General features: G+C 44.5%; 1 protein-coding gene across 1 annotated transcript; it reads right to left on the reverse strand.

The window, feature by feature from the left end:
• Positions 1-1,955: 1,955 nt before the first annotated feature.
• On the reverse strand, positions 1,956-11,681 carry LOC142502533 (gastricsin-like). The gene is made up of 9 exons (XM_075613640.1): positions 11,571-11,681; positions 10,069-10,210; positions 8,990-9,107; positions 7,229-7,359; positions 6,339-6,538; positions 6,010-6,117; positions 4,050-4,194; positions 3,166-3,264; positions 1,956-2,274 (listed from the first exon to the last, which is right to left on the reverse strand). The coding sequence occupies exons 1-9, from the start codon at positions 11,624-11,626 to the stop codon at positions 2,122-2,124; spliced, it is 1,152 nt and encodes a 383-aa protein (XP_075469755.1). The 5' UTR covers positions 11,627-11,681; the 3' UTR covers positions 1,956-2,121.
• Positions 11,682-20,741: the final 9,060 nt, after the last annotated feature.

Genomic DNA, 20,741 nt, shown 5'->3' on the forward strand with positions numbered 1-20,741 from the left:
ACTTAGATTATTAATCGTTAATTAAATTTTATCACAAACATTGTATTTTGACATCAGCAACACATTGTTATATGTTCAATTGTTGATTTTTCATCCATAGCAATCAGTAGGTAATATATTACTCTATTTTCTATGAGAATATTATACTAGCAATCAGCAAGGGGCTTATATAGGAGCTTTAGAATATCATTACACCCACAATTACATATTACCACTAGGCATATAGGCGCAGTCTTTTCATTGTTAGTACAGCTCAACCACCTTATAACGCGGTGCTTGGGGTCCAAATAATCCCATCGCGTTATAAGCGGATCGCGTTAGAAATAATGTACAATTGTATACATTGTACAATAAAGTATTTATGATACCAATAATCGTGTTGTAAGGTATTCATAAATACGAAAATTGAGAGCCACGCTTGAAACGCGTTATAAGCGGATGCGCGTTGTAACGGATCGCGTTATAACGGGGTTGAGCCTTATATGTGTATATATATGTATATATATGTGTATATATATATATATATACTAGCTGAGAGACCCGGCGTTGCCCGGGATGTGAATCTATAATAATTGTTTTGTGGGGGGGTGAATCTTGGGTGGGGGTGTGAATCTTGGGTTGGGGTGTGTGAGTCCCCCCCCCCCCCTGTCCCAGGCGATCGGTCCCCTCCCCCCACATGCGGTGTTTCTCTCCCCCCTTGTCCCCTGCGCGTTTCCCCCCCCCCCTCTTCACCCCTCCCCGGCGCTCCCGGCAGTCCCCGGTGAGGGGAGGGGAGAGAGAATGGGCACGCGGGTGGTGAGGAGAAGTGGCGTGTGCTTCTTGTTGGTGAAGGGGGGGGCGGGAGTGGGGGGGGGTTTAGCTTGGGGGGGTGGTGTTGGGGGGGGGGAGCACGCGGCAGCGCACGGTACCTGAGGTGGTGTCTAGTCCGCAGGGGAGGTGAGAGCAGGCGGTGAGGCAGTGATTGTTCTGAGTGTGGCATGTGGGTTTGTGAGGTCAGCAAACCACGCAGGCCAATGAGAGGAGTGTGGGGGCGGGGCTGGGCCATGGACAAATCAGATTGACCAGAGAGTGAGTGACAGACCAATGGACCAATCAGATTGCCCATAAGCACAGCAAATATACAACTTTTTCAGCAAACAAACAACATTTTCATTTATATTCTTTTTCAGCAAACAAACAACATTTTCATTTTTATAGATATACATACATACATACATACATACATACACACATACACATGTATTGTTCAAGAGAGAGACACAGAGTCACACATACATATGTAATATATATGTACAGTTTGCTGTATGGACTCTCACTGCTGGAAACTGCTTTACAACCCTCCCACAATTCTATCCCACATGGGCCCTCTCTCAGCAACCAATAATAATGTTTCCGTAATCTGCTATCAATTGTTTAGGTTTAAATAACAAATAAAGAAGACCCCTCCTGCCTCCATCTCTCCCAATCAGCATCCAGGCCAATCCGAATCATTTCATTATCACTATAGGGAGTTTCTTCTAGGCTGCGTCCCCGCTAGCGCTGAGCTCGCTGAGCGGGCGATGCTTGGCGAGGTGACTTGCATATATATATATATATGCAAGTCCCCGCTCACGCGATGCGCGCACGCGTATGCGCGGGCACACACACTCACCGGCGCTCGGTGCTTAGGTAAACAATTTTTTTCAACTTTCAAGCGCGCTCAGCTTCCCCTGCAGCGTCCCCCTACGCCCCCCCCCCCCTCTGCGCAAACGCTTGCAAAAATTTGAAGGACACTCGGCGCTCATGCTTAGAGAGCACTCCAAGCATGAGCGTGTTCAGCGCCAGCGGGGACAAAGCCTTAAACTGTAAAAAAAACAAGTGCCCCTGAGTCACCCCGTAAAATAGCCCCACATTTCCTGTAATCTCAGCGCCTCCTTAACCTCCGGACGTAGAAAACAAAATGGAAAAACACAGGCTCATGTTGTGACTGATTTAATGTCAGAAAGAGCGAGCGAAGACGGAAGCGAAACCTGCAGAGATACAAAGTAATCAGCGAGTGCGAGTTTGCTGCGTCCTGGCCCCTCACTGGGCACTGGTGATGTCGTGGCCGATGTCAGGCCCCGGTTTAAACACCGCGCAGGCTTATGCCGCCGATGCAAAACCGACCCGGCTGTTTCCGAAGTCGAAGACAGAATAATACTCCCTCAGGAAGACGTCTCCCAGTATCCAGAGCGGCTGTCCGTTCTGGGCCGGGAGGCTGATGCTCAGGAAGTTAGCGGAACAGTATCCATTCTCCTAGAAGCGAGAGAAACGAGTCAGGTCTGTGGGACGCATTCTGCAGCACAGAGTGAGGATTCGGATGTGCTGGGGACAGTGGCTAAGGGGCCTTCATCACTTCAATGTCACTAGGGTTGCCAGGTGTCCGGTATTGAAGCGGACTGTCCTGTATTCGGATACTCTGTCCAGTAAAAAATGAGAGGTAATACTGCACATGTATGTGTCCAGTATTTTCCTCCCTGGACATAGTGACCTGACGCACCTTTCACCATTGAGTCCAGTATTTTTGGAGAAGCCACTTGGCAACCCTAAATGTCACAAAGGTCTGCAATGCATCGCAGAGCATAGAATAACACGCAGCGTGATAATCGCAGCCTCCTTGAGCATAAAAGGGGTTAAAAAAGGTAGCACACCTGATTTTACCCTGTTAAATGAAGCTCTTATTTTAGGAAGGTATATGCCACATTTACACTGTAAAAACAGAAATCCCCAAATATTTGTTATTGTTATAAAATTAAAGTGGGGCTAAGAGTCATTTTTTAAAAGTAGTTTTATATATATATATATATATATATATATATATATATATACAGTGTTTTCCAGCCTAAGTGGGGGGGGCAGGGCTCTTATCGGGGGCCCCAGAGTGAGCCACACCGTGCAAGATGCAGAAAGTAGCTTAAAAAAAGGGGGGGGGAGTGGGAGTCAGAGATAATGATAATAAACAGAAAACATTGCAGTTTTTAGCGACCCAATATAAAAACTTTGAGAGAATGGGTGTCCCAAAGACCAAATCATTGCTTTTGGGAGCCCCACTAGATTAGCAAACGGGGGAGGGGGGCTGCTTCCCTGGTAACATCACATTGTCTGTGGTGGGGGTGAATGTTTTCATGTTATTAGCACATCGGGTACCTGGACGATGTATGCAGAGGGGGGCAGAGGGAAGGAGACGCCGTTGATGGTAAAGCTGAGAGTCGGCATATTCTGGAGATTGTTGCAGTTAACAGGGTACTGAAATAAAAACAGATTTATAGCAAATGTTCAAACTAACAGATGATGTCGGCCCATATGTACTACGCAGCGCAGTTCCGTACAGAACACTTCAACAAGAAATATGAGGTTTCAAAAGCTCTGTGCGCTATAATTCCCTCTATGAAGAACTCTAATGCTGGTCTGCTAAAAGGTATCAACACCTGCATCGAATCAGCAGTAAAACAGAACGTATTTATAAGGGAAACTATCTGATGTGTGTGTGTGTGTGTGTGTGTGTGTATATATATATGTGTGTGTGTGTATAAATATATATGTGTGTGTGTGTGTATATATATGTATATACAGTATATATGTATATACAGTATAATATATATATATATATATATATATATATATATATATATACACAGTACAGTATATATATATTTGGCTGCCATACTATTGTAAAAGAAAACAACACCAGGGTTACCACATAACCCACAATGATTATTGTTTTCATTGATAAATCTAATGCTGTTTTCCTCAACATTTCATCAGCTGGGAAAAGCTTGATTAAAGTGCCACTCAGTACTATGTATCTCGTGAAACCTGCACTGCTTGTCCTCTATCTTACATTCAGGGCTGAATACCCCCCTGCATTGCTTGTCCTCTATCTTACATTCAGGGCTGAATACCCCCCTGCATTGCTTGTCCTCTATCTTACATTCAGGGCTGAATACCCCCCTGCATTGCTTGGCTGATCCTTCCCAAGTCTTGCTCAGTGACATACTTGATACATTTGTTTAACACGACTCGGTTCTTACCGCTCCGTTTGTCTGTTGGATCCCCAGGTACGGCAGGAGCTGACCCATGTAAGGCTCGGGGATGTTCAACTGGGTGGTTCCGGTGTCTACAATAGCCTGGCAGCCTTGGCTGCACCACCCGGTAGCTTGTCCGTTGATGGAAAATCTGGGAAAAGTACACGGAGTAACTATACAGAGTGCCTTTAAGAGAAAGGGAAGGGCTGGGATAAGAAGCCACGCTCTGAAGGTGGAGGGTGGGAGGCGCCAGGGAAATGTAAGTACGGAAAGTGTGGGGTATCCGGGAACTGGCCTCCCAAGCAGATGTTAGAGGCTGAAACAGCACAGGAATGACAAAACGTGTCATTCGCACGGCGACGCGTTGCCACGGTAACGCGACGTCATGACGTCACGGTGATGTCCGCGGCCTCATTGGACGCTGCGATTTGGAAGGAGGGCGGCAGCAAGGAGGCGGCCGCCGCGTGTAAGTGCTTTCCTATCAGGCCCGAGAGCGCGGCATCTGTATTTGGGGGCGGACACTTTTGTCCACCCCCAAATTTTGCTGCCCTAGGCCCGGGCTTATCGGCCTGATAGGGAATCCGCCACCGTTCTTATCAGCAGTCACGTTCCATGTTTCTTGTGGTTCAAGGATCCCGTAATTTAATCTACCTGTCTTCCAATCAGATGCATCAGACACCTCTGGGCGGGGCTTATAACATGCTATTTAGTACACTAGTTACTGCAGTAACATGACTTGTTGGTGGATTTTTTTAAAGGTGATATTTTGTGTCTAAAAATCTACTTTCATTACTTTTTTCTAAACTATTTGGTGCGGTAAATCAGTACGTAAGATTTGTACTTCCAAAAGTCAAGGAAATGCAGCTCTAACAAGCAGAAAGAAATACCCAGGACATTGTTACAAGGAAATGCAGCTCTAACAAACAGAAAGAAACACCCAGGACATTGTTACAAGGAAAACATTTATTCCAAATGCTGGGTAGCCCCCCTGTTTGGCAACATACTGTATATGAAATGTGTGACTCAATGTACAGCAAATAAAAATATCATTTGTGAGCACATTCACATGTCTCTGACAGGTCTGCCACGCTGCCTTTCCCCATTATCTCTTAGCATACAGTGCTTCCACTGCAGCCAGGGATTCTGGGAAATGACATGCAAATGAGCACTTTAACATGGACCCCTATAAGTATATCTGCCATATTAGCACGGTGTGCTCATTTGAATGTCATTTCCCAGAATCCTTGGCTGCAGGGGAAGCGCTGTATGCTACTGTATGAGATAATGGGGAGGGGCAGGGCTGCAGACCTGTCTGGGATGTGTGAGTGTGCGCACACCGGATATTTATATTTGCTGTACGCTGCACGGTGGAAGTTTTTGTCACTTTTTTTACCCACCCTAACCTATATAATGTGTGGTTGATTCAATGTAAAAAGTTGCCTGTCATATTTCTCTCAAAATGCAGGACTTAGGCCCCGACCCCACTGCTCGCGGCTGTGAGCGCTAAAGCGTGCGCGGCACGAACAAGACGCGGCCCTCTATGGGGCTTGCCCCAGTCACTGCCTGTGCACACCTGCAGAAAGTGCGATGCGCGACCACCTTTGCCGAAAGACAAGACGTGTGTCCTTTGGCGCGGCGGTTCAGCCAATGAGGGCGAACCAGCCATATGATGTCATCGCCATGCGCCCCTCCCCCCCATACCCCCCCCCATGCGATCTCCTGCTCTTCTCTTGACATGCAGCGGAAGACCACAGATCGCGGCTGAAACTGTTGCACGCCCCGCCACGTGCCCCGCCACGCGCGTGCGCGCAGTGACTGCGGCCGTAGTATTAAGGTGTCAAACAAAGTAGCCGTAGAAAGCAGGACATGTGAAGTTTGGGATTGGAATGAGAAATGGGAAGTCAAGTAACCAGCCGTCCTGTTAGAAAAGGATGGCGTCCAGTTCAACGGCGTAACACAGACTTACTCCTGAAGGCCGACCTGCCAGTAGAGTTCTTGTGAGAGAGGGGCCCAGTTGATCTGACCAGTGTAGAGGTTGGTGTCCACTCCTCCAAATATGACCTCACCAGATTGGCTGGGGACAGACAACAGAAAATAAGCGCATGATCCACCATCTTTATTTGGGGACCATTCTAAATTTGACCACGTAAGAAAGTTCCAGGTTTGTGACTCCAGGAGCCACTTTATCTCCGTATGCATCAGAGACGCAAATTCATTGCATCAAATACTTTGTAGGATGGTACGTTTAGAGCTGCGGTTACTCCCAGAGACAAAGGGGATGGAATGACTACTTACCTGCCCAGGTAGACACTGAAAATGGGTTGGGTCAGCAGATTTTGCTGCAACATTCCCTGCATCACAGTGGTAGCACCTCCCACAGACAGGCCTGGGTAAGCCAACCCCAATATACCATCAAATGGGGAATAGTAGAAGTTTGAACTGGGCTCCGTAATCGTTAAACCAATCTCCTGGTTTGTGATGGAAATGCCTTGGATCTAATAAAGAAAAGAAGAGAGAAACGAAATAACTCGTGTGTGTGTGTGTGTGTGTGTATACAGCATTGCATTATCTTATATGGGCTCCATGTGAATGGATATTCTAGGCAAAAGGTGGCCCTGTGTGCTCATTTGCATGTCATTTCCCCCCCTTGCTGCAGTGGGAGCATAGTATGCTGGGTGATAATGGTGAAAGTCCGGGGTGGAGACCTGTCTAAGACATGTGAATGTGCTCACAAGTGATATTCTTTATTGGCTATATGCTAACGGTGGAGTTTTTTTGTTGCTTTTTCACCCACCATAACTTAAAATATACTGTACATTTACATATATATATCGGAAATAGCCGTGTTAGTGTATAATTCTGCTATATATATATATATATTTACAAATACAACTGTATGCTCATCTGCATGTCTTAGGCAGGTCTGCAACCCGCCTTTCCCCATTATCACCCAGCACACAGCACTTCCACTGCAGCAAGGGATTCTGGGAAATGACATGCAAATGAGCACACAGTGTCAGTATTATGGTATATATATTTACATATATACATATATACATACTGTACTGTATATATAAATAATCATCAAATTGTGTTTTTGCCACTAAATGTGCAAGGCTCAGTAGAATGCTCTGGTTGGCACAGATTGGGGTCAATGACATGGAAACTGTGTCCTTCATACTCACAGTGACGGTGTCATATCCAAACAGCCCGGTGACGCTGCTAGCGACGTTCCCACCGCCATACCCCATAGTGAAGCGCTGCCCGTTGGAGCTGTAAGTGGAGGACTGGCTGGGCTGAAACACAGGGTGGTTTGCTAGAAGAAGAGAATGGTTACACGTTACACGTTACACGTTACCTCCGTGTCCTATCCTGTGGTTGTTGTTTTACATGTAATAATGAATATTGTTTAACTGGCGCACTGACTGGATGCAGCACCCCACGTGGGAACAGAATGGTTTATCCGCCTACGTGGGAAGCAGGGGGTCTTCGGAGCAGAATCGCGCTCATTTATTTCAGCTACGAGAGACCTGCTGCTTCCAGAGATACTTTACCTACATAGGTGCTGCTGGCACGTCATGGAGGTTTCAGTCCCCCGCGGCATGCTACTGGCAGCACCTAGCGTGGTGAGTATCTCGAGGAACAAAGGGGGTCCCCGGAGCTGAAATTAGCGCGGTTCACCTCTGGAGACCCCCTGATTCAAACCTAGAATGGGGGTGGGGGGAAACATAGGTGGAATTGCTCCTTGAGGTTGTAATCCACCCGTAGTAACGTATATGATATGAGTGACACCAAAGTGAAAGCACTCACTCATTGTAGCACAGGGGTGGGCAACAGCAGTTTTCAAGGGTCACCAACAGGTCAGGTTATAAGAATATCCCTGCTTCAGCACAGGTTGCTCAATAAGTCCCTGCTTCAGCACAGGTGGCTCAATCAGTCCCTGCTTCAGCACAGGTGGCTCAATCAACTTAACCACTGATGGAGCCACCTGTGCTGAAGCAGGGATATCCTGAAACCCTGACCCGTTGGTGGCCCTTGAACACGAGCGTTGCCCACCCCCTGTTGTAGCACAATCTCCTCCTTTTTTTATTTTTTAACCCTGTCAGTGCCAGAGCAGCCTGCAACACATGGCACTGAAGAGATTAAGAGGTGTATCTTGGTAAGTTTGACATCATTGTGGACAACCCAATAACAAACACCGTGGTACAGTATATGCGGCTTTTATTCTGCACCGTTACGCAGATCATTAGCTGAGCCATTAAGCAGCGTTGGGGCGATTATATGGGCGGCCATGTTTGAGAACCCTAATACATCATTCTTTTAGATCAACACTTCTTCGAACCATGTGATCAGGATGAAAAGGAGAAAGTTAGTGATATTTGCACGGGACAAGATATTTTCGGCCTCTTGATTTGAATGCAATATGAGGGAGATATTGCAATATGAGGGAGATATTGCAATATGAGGGAGATATTGCAATATGAGGGAGATATTGCAATATGAGGGAGATATTGCAATATGAGGGAGATATTGAAATCAGGGAACTCTTCTCAGAAACAAAGGTGAAAAAGTCAACGTTTTTTTTTTATTGAAATATTAGGGAGTCTTTTTAAATAATATATAAAAAATAAAACAAAGTAGGATTGGCCATAATACACTGAGGGGATCGTTATCAAAGTCGTCCCGCTTGCAAAACATGGACAAAGAAATAGCACCAATGTATCAGGGGAAAACATTCCCATTAAAAGGAATGGGGGTTTTCTTATTTTATAAATCTGATGCTGTTTTTTTTTTTTTACACTAGTTTCCCCCAATTATCTTTAGAGATTAGGTTGGGAAAACCCCACTTCCCAGCCCTGCGGCTGATGGTGTATCACAGCATGCGCACTGTCGCCGGGTCCCATCGGTCGTGTTCCGGAATGTGAACGTATCGCTCAGACACTTACTGCAGGCGGAGCTTTGGCAGTACACAGAGGGGACCCAGAGGTTGGAGGAGCCTGTGTCGAAGAGAACCACGAAGCTCTGGGGAGGTGTTCCGATGCTGATCTGTCCGTAGTAATAGGTCTAGGGAGCAGAAGTTGTACTGATTAGGCTTAATGTCACACATAAGGGATTTGTGTATCAAGGCAAAGAAGAGTTTTTGCGTTGACCACTTCTGATTCCAGTTGTTGACGCCTTACTGTATGTTGACACTCACAAGGCGGGTGCACGTGGGGCAACATTGTAGCAAAGAACTTGATACAGTGACACCAAGTGACCAAGATGAAAGTGCAGCACTTTATTCCACTCTTACTCTAAAGTTTCCATGATACGAAGACCCCAATGCAGTGTAGGGTTACTAGGAGGCCTTGGATTCCCCGGGCGTCCCTAGAGGGTTCCGTGCAACTTACAGATCATTTGAAAATTGTAACAAATACAGAAAAATGTACAATGCATCTGATGTCAGGCGCGCTATTAGAGATGGTTGGGGCTCCTCACAATGCAGCTGATTTCAGACGCGCTATTAGAGAGGGTTGGGGTTCCTTACAATGCATCTGATCTCAGACGTGCTATTAGAGAGGGTTGGGGTTCCTTACAATGCAGCTGATCTCAGACGCTATTAGAGAGGGTTGGGGTTCCTCACAATGCAGCTGATCTCAGACGCGCTATTAGAGAGGGTTGGGGTTCCTTACAATGCATCTGATCTCAGACACTATTAGAGAGGGTTGGGGTTCCTTACAGTCCATCTAATCTCAGACGCGCTATTAGAGAGGGTTGGGGTTCTTGCAATGCATCTGATCTCAGACGCGCTATTAGAGAGGGTTGGGGTTCCTTACAATGCGTCTGATCTCAGACGTGCTATTAGAGACGGTTGGGGTTCCTTACAATACATCTGATCTCAGGCGCGCTATTATAGAGGGTTGGGGTTCTGCAGAATTTCCCAATATAAGTATAGGGTTCCTTAACCAAAAAAAGGTTGGAAACCACCGCCCCAATGACTGAACTAACACAAAGAGAAGACATTGCAAGCATTCTCGTTACCTACATCAAACGACATGGATTCTGAAGCAACAGCATATCCCCTGTATCTATCAGAGAGATCAATCTTATGTGTCTGCAGATACTTATTCAGCACTCCATGCTCCCGCATATTCTGTCGGATGGACTTGAACTTCTTTAGAGGGACTCTGCAAAGGAGCAAAATCATATGTAGAGGCACTTGGTGGTTGTGTTGCCGCTGTTACAAATGTTAACATTTGTGTAATTTATCTTGTAAATTGTGACTATTCAAAATTCGGCCGAATATGCGTTAATGATTCACACCTTTCTGGTCTTAAACACCAAGCTAGGCAAAATTTACAACCGAGTGAAAGTCAAACCAAAGAAATAGGCTGCTAGTGCAAATAAATAAATACTTCTAAAATGTTACTAACAACATTCAAATAAAAATCCTACTTGTCAGCACATTCTGGTGTCTACTGGTCCAATTCAGTCCAAAAGTCTTGTAGAACCTGTCTTTGCTCTTCCACACTTGCTCCCCAGATTGCATTGTGACATTGTCCAGGGTTTGTATATTTTGGGGTAATTGAGGTAACATAGTATTTCTGTGATGCTATTGTGGATTGTCTAAGAATTCCCATATAATAAGTAAAAATATCACTGGTGAGCACATTGACACGTCTCAGACAGGTCTGCAACCCTGCATTTCCCATTATCTCTTAGAATACAGTGCTTGCAATGCAGCCAGGGATTCTGGATAATGACATGTAAATGAGCACAGTGTCAAAACATTCAAAAATTCACTGTCTAATTCACTCACTAACTCACTGTCTAATTCACTCACTAACTCACTGTCTAATTCACTCACTAACTCACTGTCTAATTCACTCACTAACTCACTGTCTAATTCACTCACTAACTCACTGTCTAATTCACTCACTAACTCACTGTCTAATTCACTCACTAACTCACTGTCTAATTCACTCACTAACTCACTGTCTAATTCACTCACTAACTCACTGTCTAATTCACTCACTAACTCACTGTCTAATTCATTCACTAACTCACTGTCTAATTCATTCACTAACTCACTGTCTAATTCACTCACTAACTCACTGTCAAATTTGTTTCGCAACCACCCAGTGATGCCCCAGACTCACCTTAGGGGTGCCCTGTGGAAAAAATACTAATTATTGTACTTTTAGTGTATCAACCCAAATGCTGCAATGTGTTCTGAATTTATTGCTGACAAAAGATGTTGCATTACATTTAAAAGAAGAGAAAACCTGCATTTTACAATTACAGTCACAATCATCCCAATAACACTGAAATTGTACGTGTGAAATGATATTGCAATTGGAAACTTATTCAGTGTCTACCCAGTTTTATTGGCATTTAAATAAATGGGACAATTGGGGTGAACTCAATAAGGGGTCTCCGGGGGGGCTGAATAACACTCATCTAAATTTTCAACCTAAGAAAAATACTGATTTTTTAAATGGTATTTTTTTTAATTGTTTTTTTTTCTTTATTTTCAATGATACTCACCTCACCAACCCCTCTGAGAGCTGCAGAACCACAAGTGCAAGGATCAGGAACTTCATGATTTCGGATTTCCACCAACTTCTCCACAGTTAGGTATAAAGGGAGTGAGCATGTTTTATATAGCGAGAGCTTCCCCCTTTATCAGGTTCACTTTAACCCGCCTGCAAACTCACTGCACACATTTTTTTTTTTGCGGTGTTATTTTTTTAATTGAATGTCAACATTTTCCTTTGTGATTGGTGCAAGATAACACTTTTATGTCAAATAAACCTCACCGTCTGCTCGCACAATAGAACGTTTTGATCGGTTACCATGAGATAAGAGGTTTGCCAAGTAAATAGGAAATGTTTAGTTCAGAAAACACTGGTATAGTCCAATATCCAGCGCAACTTGTTACTTAGTTAACGTAACCTTCAGGACGTGGCTTTTAATTTCTTTCCGAGTACACGAAATGCATTGATATTTGCTGATAAGACTTTGCCCCAAAGTGTTTCATCCATTTGCAAATATTAAATAGAAATAGCCGTGTTAGTCCAGTTGCGATAGTGCAGAGTAAGTGAGTACTTCAGTATTAGGTGAGACCTTTTTTATTTGGACTAACAATTGATATTCTAAGACAAACATTCGCGAGTTCTCCTCTCTTTCTCAGGTCAAGCAAATGTGATTGACAAAAGTCACAGACTCACAATAACACACCGCGAAGAAGGAAGATGCTGCTCTCCGGTGGGACACCCATTCTCACAGCCCGATTATTCCATAAATGATTTGAACATCCAAATCCTCAATGGAACGTTTGAAGGCATCAATTTGAACTCCAAATGATAATGCTCTTTGACAGTAATATTAGTGCGGATATGGGCTTTCTTACACACCATCAGAATTTGTTGTCATGTTTCTCCCTGCCTCTCTGTTCATTTTAAAATTCAACCCCCTCACCCCCACCCCCTCTAAACCCAAACTCTCTCCCCCCTGAACCTCTGCCCCCTCTACCCACCCCCTCTACCCCCCTGCACCCCCTACCCCTCTCCCCCCTGCACCCCCTCTCCCCCATCCCTCTCCCCCCTGCACCCCCACCCCCCCATCCCTCTCCCCCCTGCACCCCCACCCCCTCTCCCCCCCCTGCACCCCCAACCCCTGCACACTGCTGATGGATGGTCCTATTTCTCACTGTCCCTTTCATCCATGTATTGCCCTGGCTGTTTATTTACCCTTCTCTCTGCCATTCCTTTCCTACATCCTCTGCCTTAGATTGTTATCTTGCTTTTTTTCCCATCTGTGTTTAACTCGTGAAATCTTTTATAAATCAGTATCGCTTGTCACCATCATCATTTGTGTGGGTTTTTTTTTTAATAAAAACACACGGCCACTTAAGGGGACATCGCAATACTTTACAGTTAAACAAATGAAAAGGATATACAGTTGTTTTGTTAGGAAGGGAGAGGTAAGTCTTACACCGAGCCCGAAACAGTGGTAAGGTAGATATACACCTGAGCTGCGGAGGTAGCGAATTCCACACCTCTGCAGCTGCACATGAGACAGCCACCCCACCCTGCGTGGGTGCAGCGCCCTTAGCACGGAGAGCCTGAGATTACAGTCAGTATCCCTCCGAGGCATCAGAAGAGGCTGCACCGGTCAAGCGCTTGCCTATGTGCAGACTCTTCTGATGCTGGCTATGATCTCGGGCTCTCTGTGTCAAGGGTACTGCACCCCACGCTGGGGGGGGGGCCTTCTCCTGCACTCGAGTTTAGCTTTGGATTGGATGCCAAATAGTGCCAAACATAGCAGGGCATTCATTTGGTTTTTCTTCAAGTGCCCAAACAGTTTTATTCAACCAATTTCCAGCTTTTTTGAGCTCCCAAAAATAAAATGGTGCGCATCTCCTATTTTCACATTTCAGTCTTTGACTGAGCCACTGATTAAGCCACGTGTGCTCAAGCCGGGATATCCTGAAACCCTGGCATCCCTGCTTCAGCACAGGTGGCTCAACCAGTGGCTCTGTCTCGGACTGAGCCACTGACTGAGCCATCTGTGCTGAAGCTGGGATATCCTGAAAACCGGACCTGTTGGGGGGTCTTGAGGACTGGAGCTCAGCGCCCCTGCTGTACAGTAATTCCAGAAGGTGCATTTCGCTTGCTAAGGAAGCTTATCTTATCTTCACCCTATTATAAAATGAAGTGAGGTCTGTGTTATAAGGTGTATAGCAGTTACAGTCATTGAGGACTCGGCAAACATTCAAGGAAAAATAAATATTTATTTTTTTCACACCAAAAGGTTATTTCACTATATCTCCAGCAGAGGTTATCACGGGAACCTTTACTTATTGGAAAGTAATGTTTAAAGTTTCTAATCTATGCGCATACTTCACATTTTCCTGGAATCAGCTATTCTTTTAGAGAGGAAAATTCCTTACCCGTGACAGGTGTCTACCGGTCCAATTCAGTCCAAAAGTCTTGCAGAACTTGTCTTTACTCTTCCACACTTGCTCGCCAGATTGTATTGTGACATTGTCCAAGGTTTATATATTTTGGGGTAATTGAGGTAACATAGTATTTCTGTGATGCCATTGTGTATTTTCTAAAAATTCCCATATAATAAGTAAAAATATCACTTTTGAGCACATTCACACGTCTCAGACAGGACTGCAACCCTGCATTTCCCCATTATCTCTTAGTATACAGTGCTTCCACTGCAGTCAGGGATTCTGGGTAATGACATGCAAATGAGCTCATAATATCACCTTTTTGCTTATCCCTTTTAACATCTGGCTTCCACACTGCTCACTCGCCTCAAACAGCCCTCACTAAAATAACTAATGACCTCCATGCTGCCAAAGACAGAGGTCATTACACTTTGCCCATATTACTCGACCACTCTGCAGCATTTGACACCATGGACCACCCTCTTCTCCTTCACATTCTCCATACTCTTGGTATTCGGAACAAAGCTCTATCCTGGATCTCATCCTACCTCTCCCATCATACTTTCAGTGTCTCTTCTGCTAACACCTCCTCCTCTATCGATCTCTCTGTGGGGGTGCCGCAGGGCTCTGTCCTCTTACCCCTTCTCTTTTCTCTGTACACACTTTCTCTAGGTGACTGTCACGGGATACCAATGCTTTTAACACCAAAATACCCGGATCCTTTGATTGAGCAAAGCAAGAGATAAAATAAATTGTAATTTATTTACACAATGAATATACACAGCTTGATTTACAATTACAACGAAAAATACACTTACTAGTTACGATGTTAAGTCTTGTTACAGGGTAAGGTAGATATACACCTGAGCTGCATGATAAATCTTAGGTGAATCTCCTTCCTGATGGGCTGCACAGATTCTCATAGGGTTAACATTCCTATCTTTAAACTCTGCAGCCAACCTCTGCGTGGGATCCAACTATTCCCACCTATCCCAGAGCTGCCAGTCCTGGGTAGCCTGGCACTTGGAGCTTCAGCATAGCAACTGGGCATGTGCGACAAACGCCATCTTTTCCCCACTTGTCATGCCAGACCCCCTGCCGGCTCAGCGCCTGAAAGTCTGGGCAGGGCAACCATTTGCCAGGATGCTTATTGAAATTCTCTCCCTTTCCCCCTCCTTGCTAACACATGGTTAACACCTCCATATCCTGGACTGCCTTTGAAACTGGTCCTTTGAAGCTTAGAGGGCGTAGTAGCTCCCTCTGTTTCCTATGCAAATGGATTTTTATCCATACTGAATGACTTCCTCTGACCATTACTTTAATACAAATCTAAACCTTGGGGACTTTTATTCATCAATTTTTTATATACCTTTATAAAAAATTGTGTTATAACCTTTTTAATGATTTTACCTGACCAGCGCTCGCAGCAAATCTCAGCGTGCTAGGCCCTTCCTAGCAGGAGTTAGCTAAAATTTGTTCACTGTGCTGCTGGGTTTTAAAACCATTTTTTCTTTGTGCGGTTACAGGGAAACACTGCTACAGTAATACATTTCATAGTTAGACACAACATGATTCTCGCCACATTATACCTGGTGGGAGACACACATACATGTTTATTGAATGCACAGTGTTTTTGCCATTACTGGGCTGCAGAGCTGACAATCTACATTTTCCCAATACGGCTCAGGGGCACCCAGCCGAGCCAAATACCTTTATTAATGACCTGGGTATCCCCTCACCATCACAGTGACCTAATCACATCTTTTGGGTTTAAATATCACCTCTATGTTGATGATACACAAATGTACTTTTGAACCCCCGATCTTACACCTGCTGTACAAACCAAAGTTTCTGAATGTCTCTCTGCGATATCATCCTGGATGGCCCTCCGACGCCTTAAACTCAACATGGCAAAAACAGAGCTCCTCATAATTCCTCCCAAACCTGGCCCCACTACCTCCTTCCACATTACTGTTGGAAGTACGATCATTCACCCAGTAGCCCAAGCACGCTGCCTAGGGGTCACACTCGACTCCTCTCTCACATTCGCCCCTCACATTCAAAACATATCTAAAACCTGTCGCTTTTTCCTCCACAATATAACAAAGATACGCCCTTTCCTCTGTTGCTCGACTGCTAAAACTCTGACTCAGGCCCTCACTCTCTCCCGTCTTGATTACTGTAACCTCCTGCTGTCCGGCCTTCCTGCCTCTCACCTGTCTCCCCTACAATCTATCCTAAACGCTGCTGCCAGAATCACTCTACTCTTTCCTAAATCTGTCTCCGCGTCTCCCCTCCTGAAATCCCTCTCCTGGCTTCCGATCAAATCCCGTATCTCACACTCAATTCTGCTCCTCACTTTTAAAGCTTTACACTCTTCTGCCCCTCCTTAAATCTCAGCCCTAATTTCTCGCTATGCATCATCCCGACTCTTGCGTTCTTCTCAAGGATGTTTCTCTCTACCCCCTTTGTATCTAAAGCTCTCTCCCACCATAAACCTTTCTCACTGACTGTCCCGAATCTCTGGAATGCCCTTCCCCTCAGTACCCGACTAGCACCCACTCTATCCACCGCTAAGACCAAGCTTAAGACACACTTGTTTAAAGAAGCATATGAGTAGCATCGTGGCTAATACTATACACATGATACATAAAGCTTGACCACCTGCAGACGCACTTACCAGAATGTCCTCCCACTGTCTCTGTACGTTCTTCCTACTTACCAATTAGATTGTAAGCTCCTTGGAGCAGGGACTCCTCTTCCTAAATGTTACTTTTATGTCTGAAGCACTAATTCCCATGACCTGTTATTAATATTATTTGTTATTTATATGATTGTCACGTATTACTACTGTGAAGTGCTATGTACATTAATGGCGCTATATAAATAAAGACAAACTGTACATATATACAACATGGACACCTATAAATTTATGCCTACCCCATGACACATTACACATAGCTACTCACCGATAACTGTTTTCACCTGTTGGGTCTCACTGTGTGGACAGTTATACAGCAATTATACTTTGCAATTTGAAGCTGGGATAGGTTTCAACCACCCATTAAATAAGTTATGGTGGGTGTCATGTATGGCACATATGTGACCTGCATACGGGACAAGGGTTAATACACAGCTCGCAAGCTGTCCCACTTTTCATCTTTGCAAAGGTCCCTCAAATGGAGAATATCTGCCCTCACTCCGTCCCCATATACCACCTGTCACGAACAGCACACAAGTGAGCACGTGACTTAGACATGCAACCAGGGTTAATGCACACGGCTACGCTAGCCAACTCACCTTTCTCCTGTGCAAGGTACTTTAAATGCGTTACTATTAACCCCTTACTCAATTGGATTCATATCTATCCATTTCCATCACCCAAGAAGTATGCAAAATATGTAATTAATATATATCTGCCAGGGTCTCAGGTTCCTGTTTATGATAGAAAAACTATGCATGTTTTGATCATGTTATCCTGCTTAACAAACTCCAGAGCTCTGGAATAGGGAAACATGCTTTAAACTGGTTTCATTCCTACCTATCAGGTAGATCCCAACATGTGTCCATCTCAGGCTCTAACTCCAACCCCCTGGATATCACCTGTGGTGTCCCGCAAGGTTCTGTTCTGGGGCCCCTACTCTTCTCAGTGTTCATCAATGATCTTCCCACAGCTTGTAAGGAAGCCTCAATACACATGTATGCAGACGACACAATCCTATATGCACACAGCCATAGCCTCTCTGACCTTCAACACATACTTCAGTCTGACTTTTTGAGACTCGAAAACTGGATTTCCCACAACAAACTGTTTTTAAACACTGACAAGACTGTAACAATGGTATTTGGGACCAAGACTAAATTTGTAAAGCTTCCAGTGACTGAGCTCCAGATTAGAACCAACGCTAACACCACCCTAACACCTGTTACTAGTTTTAAATACCTGGGCTTATGGTTTGACTCCCACTTAACATTCGGGATGCACATTGATACCCTGACATCCAAAATCTATGCCAAACTAAGTGTACTTTACAGGAACAAATCCTCCCTAAGTCTCCTGGTCAGAAAGCGTATCGCACAGCAGATTCTAATGCCAAATATTGACTATGGAGACATAATATATGGCTCAGCACCCCAAACCCACCTTAGCAAACTTGACAACCTCTACAACTCAATTTGTCGTTTTGTTCTCCAATACAACTACAACAAACATGACTGCGAAATGCTCAAAGAACTAGATTGGTCATCACTCGAGTCTAGGCGCAAAGTTCACCTTTCCTGTCTTGCCTTTAAATTCTTTATGGGCAAGGTACCCAGCTATCTGAACAAGCTCCTCACCCCTACCACATGCAGCACCTATCATCTGAGATCTGACTCCAAAAGACTGTTCATGGTCCCAAGGCTCAACAATGTATCTGGCCGTTCCTCCTTCTCTTACTGTGCACCCCAAAACAGGAACAACCTACCGGAGACTCTCACATCCACCACCAGTCTAAGTTCTTTCAAATCTAAGGCTGTCTCACATGTAACTGTTTCATACGCCCATAATATATATTTTCTTTAACTGTGCATGCAATGTCTTGCATATAATGTATACCCTGTTCATTTATGTAACTGTATTTGTAACCATGTATTATTTGTCTTAACTCTGTGCCCAGGACATACTTGAAAACGAGAAGTAACTCTCAATGTATTACTTCCTGGTAAAATATTTTATAAATAAATAAATATTGAATAAGGCTTACCAGTGGAAAGAGAAGCCTAGCAAACCATTGGCTAAGATTAATCATAATAATAATTGTTTGTTCTTGTATAGCGCTGCTAGTTTTACATAGCGCTTTACAGAGACATTTTTGCAGGCACAGGGCCCTGCCCTGTAGAGCTTACAATCTATGTTTTTGGTGCCTGAAGCACAGAGAGATAAAGTGACTTGCCCAAGGTCACAAGGAGCCGACACCGGGAATTGAACCAGGCTCCCCTGCTTCACACTCAGTGCCAGTCAGTGTCGTTACTCACTGAGCCGCCCCTTCTCTCTATCATAGTACAATGTGGGAGATCTCTCTCGTTCTGGCTGCATTTCCCATTCAAGCCAATAGACATTACCACCAGCATTGGCGTGATAACCCGCATCACGCTTTGATAAATACCAGCAAATAAATCTTACTCGACAAACTTGGATGGTAGTCATATACCTGTACCATACTCACTGGTGGTATCCGTTAAAGAGCCATAAAAGTCTCTATAATAACAAGCTGTTTTTTTTAAAACCTTTGGTTTATTCCAACTCAGGGTGTCATGATAAAGAGCATGTAACTCCTATAGCTCACATATCACAATGTCCTGTTTGTACTCATTTATCTACTATATATGTTGGAAAGCTGCCTGTCTGTGCGCTAGGCATTTGGACACCTCTTAAGATATCGTAACCAATTTTGTATGATGGTTCCTGAGATCAAGGAGCAGGTTTGTGTCTGTTACAATTTCTGTGACAAGCAAGTCAGCCACTGGGTATTTTTACCTGGTAGGCGATGTATCTGCACGTGACATCGTACTGGTGACATCATAATGCACATAGCCTGGTGGCAGATAAGGAGAATCAGATAGCTATAAAGTTTACACAGACAGCAGACAAAGAAAGAAAGAGAGGAAGTCAGTTGGCGCGAGAGCAGAAATTAAGAATGCTGGAGAAGGAGAGAGGCGGAAAGAATTGGGGACATCATAAGGTATTAAAGGAAAGTGGATGAGAGGGGGAGAAATTACAGTAGGTGGGGGAGATATTAGGTGGGGGAGAGAAGGGAGGATTTGGGTTTCTTAGAATTCCAGAGCAAAGTCGGGTACTTTCAGCTAGTAAGAATATAAATAAGGTAATTTGCCTGTTTTTCCTCTTGTATCCGAGACTCTTCGCAGAATTTCTCTGACGTGCTGAGCTGCTTTTGTTTTCACTTCTTGTCATTTCTCCCAGAACTTTTTTTGTAAATATTGGCGCCGACCTCGGTGTCATTGCCAAAGATGTGCGCTGGTTTTATGGAGATTAACTCTCCAGCAGTTCCTCCTGTCCCTGTGCGCTTTCCAAGCCACTACTAATAGTATTATGATCATTTATTTATAATGCGCCATGTTCCGTAGCGCAGTACACTACTGCCGTAGCAGATTGTTGCATAAAAATGCCTGGATACCCTGTGTGGGAGGGTAGTTATTCCAGACTAGGTTTTCTAACTCTCTTGGCTCAGAAATGATAATCACAGGTCTGCTCCTTCCTAGGGATTAATAACTGACAGGAGCTGCAGGTATGTATCCTCCCCATTCTTCCTGACTTCTGATACTCAGCCCGGCATTTAATATGGTGGCCAAGGCAATGGCCCAAGCTTTCTAAATGAATGTGTTCTTCTAGACAAAGAATGCATAAACAATGCAGAAAAATGTCTCTTCCTGATGGGGAGCCACTTGCAGGTTAGTTTAATGCCCCTCGGGTGACAATGGAACTCACTGGCCCTTTAATCCCCTGCACCCAACTTTCCAACTCTATCTGTCCATGAAATGTCTGTGAATTGAACCCTGTTCATTTAATGTAACCATGTAAAGCTATAGCTCTGTGCCCAGGACATACCTGAAAACGATAGGTAACTCTCAATTTATTACAGTACTTCCTGGTAACACATTTTATAAATAAATAAATAAATACATTGGGATGTTTCTCAACATACGTGAATTATGTATGGATGCTACGATGGCTTCTTTAAGTCATTAAAATGACC

This window comes from Ascaphus truei, chromosome 9, assembly GCF_040206685.1.
Source record: "Ascaphus truei isolate aAscTru1 chromosome 9, aAscTru1.hap1, whole genome shotgun sequence".
Lineage (NCBI taxonomy): Eukaryota > Metazoa > Chordata > Amphibia > Anura > Ascaphidae > Ascaphus > Ascaphus truei.

Excerpts from the sequence above, each read along its gene's own strand:
- LOC142502533 (XM_075613640.1), bottom strand. The coding sequence starts at position 11,626 with ATGAAGTTCCTGATCCTTGCACTTGTGGTTCTGCAGCTCTCAGAGGGG. Across the intron at positions 7,360-8,989 it reads CTGCCAAAGCTCCGCCTGCA|CAAACCACCCTGTGTTTCAG; the intron begins GTAAGTGTCTGA and ends CTCTTCTTCTAG. Across the intron at positions 4,195-6,009 it reads TGGCAGGTCGGCCTTCAGGA|ATTTTCCATCAACGGACAAG; the intron begins GTAAGTCTGTGT and ends TACTTTTCCCAG.